Source organism: Hyalella azteca, unplaced genomic scaffold (genome assembly GCF_000764305.2).
Source record: "Hyalella azteca isolate HAZT.00-mixed unplaced genomic scaffold, Hazt_2.0.2 contig6628, whole genome shotgun sequence".
In the NCBI taxonomy this organism is placed as follows: domain Eukaryota; kingdom Metazoa; phylum Arthropoda; class Malacostraca; order Amphipoda; family Hyalellidae; genus Hyalella; species Hyalella azteca.
In genome coordinates this window covers 10,879-17,394 of record NW_025936784.1, presented here as the reverse complement: position 1 = coordinate 17,394, position 6,516 = coordinate 10,879, and the positions used below count along the sequence as shown (strand labels likewise).

At 37.2% G+C, this 6,516-nt stretch overlaps 1 protein-coding gene across 1 annotated transcript; it reads left to right on the top strand.

Annotated features, from left to right (window-relative positions):
- The first annotated feature begins 19 nt into the window (after positions 1 to 19).
- LOC125178038 (MARCO-like protein) lies at positions 20 to 820 on the top strand. Its single transcript, XM_047880930.1, has 2 exons — positions 20 to 24; positions 361 to 820. Exons 1-2 carry the CDS (start codon positions 20 to 22, stop codon positions 818 to 820), a joined length of 465 nt encoding a protein of 154 aa, XP_047736886.1.
- Positions 821 to 6,516: the final 5,696 nt, after the last annotated feature.

Here is a 6,516-nt window from a genome sequence, read left to right as displayed (position 1 = left end):
GTGCTCAGCAGTCCCTGGGATGAGGTATAGGGAGAGTTGGGGGTGAGAGGGGATTTTGAAGTATCTCCATGAAATTATGAATCAAATCATTTCAAATTCTATTCATATTCACAAAAATTAATACATCAATGGTAATCCATACAATACAAATACATATACCGTATACACAAGTTCCATATAAATAAATAAACAATCGGCAAGTAGACAACGCACTTTTCATTACAATAACCTAAACTACACTAAAAAAACTGAGCGCTGCAAGAACTTTTTTTACATTCAGAATAAAAAATAACATTGAAAGAAAAATAAAAAAATCGGTAACTTATTCATAGAAAATCAGAAACAATCCCGACGGGTCAGCGGAGCGCCAGCCTTGACTTGCCAACTAGCCAAGGCCAAGAGGGCAAGTGGGGATTTGGCAGCCAAGAGGGCAAGGCAGCCAAGAGGGCAAGGCAGCCAAGAGGGCAAGTGGGGACTTGGCAGCCAAGAGGGCAAGCGGGGATTTGGCAGCCAAGAGGACAAGTGGGGACTTGGCAGCCAAGAGGGCAAGTGGGGATTTGGCAACCAAGAGGGCAAGTGGGGATTTGGCAGCCAAGAGGACAAGTGGGGATTTGGCAGCCAAGAGGGCAAGTGGGGATTTGGCAGCCAAGAGGGCAAGGCAGCCAAGAGGGCAGGTGGGAATTTGGCAGCCAAGAAGGTAAGCTGGGGATATGGCAGCCAAGAGGGTAAGTGGGGACTTGACAGCCAAGAGGGTAAGTGGGGATTTAGCAGCCAAGAGGGCAAGTGTGGACTTGGCTGCCAAGAGGGCAAGGCAGCCTAGAGGGCAAGTGGGGACTTGGCTGCCAAGAGGGCAAGGCAGCCTAGAGGGTAAGTGGGGATTTGACCGGCCGAGGGAAGGTGGCCGAGGGTCGTCTTGGCTTACCCTCGGACGAGTCAATTTATTTCGCGCGTCCGAACCATTTTGAGTTCTTATTGGCCCGGGCTTATTTTGCATCCAAGACGTGGGGAGGAAAGGGGAGTGAAGGGGTTGAAGAGGGGAGGGAAGGGGAGGAGGAAGGCGGAGGTAAGAAAGAAGAAAAGGAAGAAAAATTGGGGAAGAAACTGTGGGAGGAATGGGAAGGAAGAAGGTGAAGAAAGAGAGGGAAGAGATGGGGGAGAAAAAGGGGAAAGGTGGTGAGAAAGGAGGGAAGGAGAGGAGGAAAAAGGGGAGAAAGAATCATGCGCAGGAATAGGTGGAAGTGAGAAGTGAGAAATGGGGTGGAAAAGAGAGGGGCAAGTGGAAAATGGGGAGGAATGGAGGTAAAATGGGTGAATGGGGAAGAAATGAGGGGATAAGAGAGTTAAAAGATGGCGAGAGGATTAAAGACAAGGAAGAACGAGGAGGAATAAGTGAGGGGAAGAAAGAGTTGGATGAGGGTGAAGAAAGGGGAATGGGGAAGAGAGAGGGAAAAATTGAAAGGAGAGGGAGAATGAGGGGAGGAATCGAGGAATGAGCGGGAAGAGGAATGGGGAATGAATATTATTTGAATGCTATGTGTTATATGAATGCTATATGATATTTGAATGCTTTATAATATTGTAATGCTATATGTTATTTAAATGCTGTATGTTATATGAGTGCTATATGTTATATGAATGCTATATGTTTTATGAATGCAATATGTTATTTGAATACTATATGTTATATATATGCTATATGTTATATGAATGCAATATGTTATATGAATACTATATGTTATATGTATGCTATATGTTATATGTATGCTATATGTTATTAGAATGCTACATGTTTTTTTGAATGCTATACGTTATTTCGATGCTATATGTTATATGAATTTTAGGTATTATATGAATGCTATATGTTATATGAATGCTATATTTTATCTGAAGAATTTATGTTATTTCGACGCTACATGTTGTATGATTGTTATTTAATATTTAAAGGCCGACACATGTCATTTATTCGTCACATTTTATTTAATTGCAGGCTCAGAAAGTGGCATGTGATGGCATTGGTCGCCATATGATGGCAGTTTCGATGGCATCGATGCCAAACTTTGCCGATTGGCGTACGACAACTGTGCCATTTTTGCACGCACGTCTGGCGCTGCAAGAGCCATTGGCTAAATGCTGCAATTTTGCAGCGTTGATTGCCAAATGACAATCTGCAATAAGCGTTCAAAAGTGCAATCCTGGCGACACAAAACACATTCAAAAATTGCAATCACGATCGCAATCCTGCGAAGCAGCGACAACAGTGAAGCTTTCAACGGCAATCACTAACATTAATATCATTGTGATAACAAACATTAGTATCATTGTGATAACAAACATTATCATTGTGTTAACAAATATTAATGTCATTGTGATAACAAACATTAATGTCATTGTGATAAAAAACATTAATATCATTGTGATAACATTAATATAATTGTGATAACAAACATTGATATCATTGAGATTATAACAATAATATCATTGTGTGATAACGAACATTAATATAATTGTGATAACAAACATTAATATAATTGTGATAACAAACATTAATATCATTGTGTTATAACGAACATTAATGTTATTGTGATATTAAACATTAATATCATTGTATGATAACAAACATTAATATCGTTGTGTGATAACAAACATTAATATCATTGTGATAACAAACATTAATATCATAGTGTGATAACAAAAATTATTATCATTGTGAGATAGCAAACATTAATATCATTGTGTGATAAAAAGCATTAATGTAATTGTGAGATAACAAGCATTAATGTAATTGTGAGATAACAAGCATTAATGTAATTGTGAGATAACAAGCATTAATGTAATTGCGTGATAACAAACATTAATATTACAACTTCTGAAGCTGTGCAATTTTGACAGTTGTGATGGTTATAGCTGTGCAATGCCGTAGTTGCATAGCAGCAACCCAAACAAGGTTGCTGTACATACAAAAAAAAAAGAAGAAAAAAAGGCTGTACAGAAAAAAGTTTCATGCGCCGCCATATTGGAAGGTGCGGCTATAGTTTTCATTACATGTAAAATCAACCTACATAGATTAATTCAAATATAAATTATTAATTTATAATTGCCACTTTGCTTACAAATATCCGAAATCTGAATATGTTTCTTTTTGCAAAAAACGCAACAGTGAATTTTTTTATAGAGTTTGCAGACCGGACTGCAGGGTCTGTAGACCGGACTGCAGGGTCTGCAGACTATAGAGTTTGGAGACCGGACTGCAGAGCCTGCAGACCGGATTGCATGGTCTGGAGACCGGACGTACAGGGTCTGCAGACCGGACTGCTAGGCCTGCAGACCGGACTACAGGGTCCGCCAAACAGACCAGTTGTTCTGCAACTATTCAGTGAATTCCAAAGCATAATTTGCATTCAGATAAATAGTATATTTTTAACGAGTTATTTCAACTCATTATGTTCACGATAACTCACCGAGCGTTGAATAGTGCGTTGATAGTGATGAAGTTGTAGTCCTGTCTCTTATACACATCTCACTGCATTTTTTCANATTATATTGATTAAAGTCCGGTAAATTATTTCGCTTCTATTGGACCAGCTTCAATACGGCCCGTAAAACTGCAGCTGCAATAATAACCTTTATTTTACAGCTGTAATAATAACCCCCTTTATTTTATAGCTGTAATAATAACCCCCTTTATATTTCAGCTGTAATAATGACCATTACATTGCAGTAAAAATTAAACTTTATTAAGTGCCCCAGTCTTGGTTCCTTTGTACATCTTAAAAGATCTTAATTACGCCGGTGCCTTGCCGGGACTAATTAGGGCGTTCTTAACGAGACGTAAAGTAACCGTAAAAGTTCGCAAGTAACATCAAACACTTGAGTTTAACTTCGAGAAATTGCAAGTAATTTCAAGAGGGAAGGATAAATAATTTGAAAGATTATTATTAACATTAAAAATTAAGAGAAGTGATTAGATATGTCGAATTAACATCATAAAGTAAGGAAGATAATTTAAATATTGAAAGTATCATCAAACGCTTGAGTTAAACTTCGAGAAATTGCAAGTAATTGGCTAAATAATTAATAATTGGCAAGGGAAGGCTAAATGATTTGAAAGATTATAATTAACATTAAAACGTACTGAAAGTTATTAGATATATTAAAATTAATATCATAAAGGAAAGGAGGATTATTAAAAATATATCAAGTAACATCAAACACTTGAGTTTAACTCCGAGAAATTGTAAGTAATTTCATGAGGGAAGGATAAATAATTTGAAATATTATTAATAACAGTAAAATTGTAATTGAATGATTAGAAATATTCGAAATTTACATCATAAAGGAAAGGAGGATAATTAAAAATATTGAAAGTAACATCAAACGCATGAGTTTAATTTTTAAAATTTGCATTAAACTGAAGGATGGATAGTTTAAAATATTATTATTAACATTATAAGGTAAGGTAGGTAATTTAAAAGATTATAATTATCATCAAAAGGTATAAAAAATAATTAAAATGATTTTAATTAGCATCAAAAAGTAAGGAGTGATATTGAGGAGGTTGTATACGACACCAAAAATTTTAAGTTCAGAAAAACATGAAAATGTCTAAAATAACGAAAAAAATTATCATATATTTGGAATTAACATGAAATGGTTATGAGTATAATTAAAAGTATACGAGAAAGTTCAAGTTGTTGACGTTAGAAGTTTGAATGGTAATGTTAATTAAAAAGTTTATGCTTATAATAAGTTTTAAAATAACGTTTTAATTCGAAAGGAAAATAAAATTTTTTTAATTCACATACAAAATTCGGCAATAATATATAAATGAAAATGTGTACAAAGAATTCAAATTAAATGCAATAAACAACAGTAATACAATGGGGAATGATTATGTATTAATATCTTTGGGTTATTTTTCCACGAGACTATAATAAATATAATAAATATTACAAACCTAAAGTAATTTAGCGCGTAAAAAATATATAAAGAAATCAAATATTTTTATATCGTACAAAATTACCAAACAATAAAAGATCTTAAAACCTCGGCACAAAAATAACCTCTAGCTACTAACAAGCCATGAAAATAATAATAAAAAATCCAATTAAAAAGCTCGTTAGACGTCGCAAATTAGTTAATCAATAAAAAAATCTGAACAAAAAATCCTGGGTTCACAATAATCTCTAATTACTAACAAGGCAAGAACTAAATAAGTTTAGGAAGTCAAGTGTGGCCGTGGCATTTGCCACAATGGCCGTGGCATGTGCCACAATGGCCGTGATGAGCCGTGGCATAGAAACGCAAACAATCGCCGCCGAAAAGACACTGATGCCACGCCGATAAATCGCTGATGCTCCACCGATAAATCGCGGCCGATTGATCAGCGCTAACTAGCGCAATTAGACGCGCTCTGCTGCACACATCTGCACAGATCTCAGCAGCTGTAGCAGATGTTACAGATGTTACAGATGCAGCTGTAGCGATGTTACAGATGCAGCTGTAGCAGATGTAGCAGATGTTACAGATGTAGCTGTAGCAGATGTTACAGATGTTACAGATGCAGCTGTAGCAGATGTTACAGATGTTACAGATGCAGCTGTAGCAGATGTTACAGATGTTACAGATGCAGCTGTAGCAGATGTTACAGATGTTACAGATGCAGCTGTAGCAGATGTTACAGATGTTACAGATGCAGCTGTAGCAGATGTTACAGATGTTACAGATGCAGCTGTAGCAGATGTTACAGATGTTACAGATGCAGCTGTAGCAGATGTTACAGATGTTACAGATGCAGCTGTAGCAGATGTTACAGATGTTACAGATGCAGCTGTAGCAGATGTTACAGATGTTACAGATGCAGCTGTAGCAGNCAACCCATTACAACCCATACCCTGTACAGACTCCAACCCATTACAACCCATACCCTGTACAGTCTCCACTTACAACCCATACCCTGCCCTGACTCCAACCCATTACAACCCACACCCTGCCCAGACTCCAACCCATTACAACCCATACCCTGTACAGACTCCAACCCATTACAACACATACCTTGTACAGACTCCAACCCATTACAACCCCTGCCTTGTCACCGGTTCCTAAAGCCACATGCCACCTGTTGCCACATAATGCCATCATTTGTGGCCCGCTGGTGCCATAATTCTGGCCTTTTTCCGGCCACGGCCCTCGAAATGGCACCGCTAATGGAGATGACTGGGGCCCCGTTAATGGCGGCCAATTAACCCCAAAATTATCCCATATTAGGCTTCATTTGGGGCTTAAATAAACGACCTCGGCGGTGTCGTGTGAACTGGGAATGGGAATGCCACTTGCCATGATTCCAGATTCCGGGAATCATTATTAATGATATGGGAGTTATTAGTAATGAATGTTGGTGCTGTTGTGCTGGTTATTATTGTTATTAACTGGGATAATAAATAATAAATTTAATAATAATAATGATGGTAATTTTATTAATGTATGTTTTGAATTGGTGTAATAAGTTGACAATGTTAG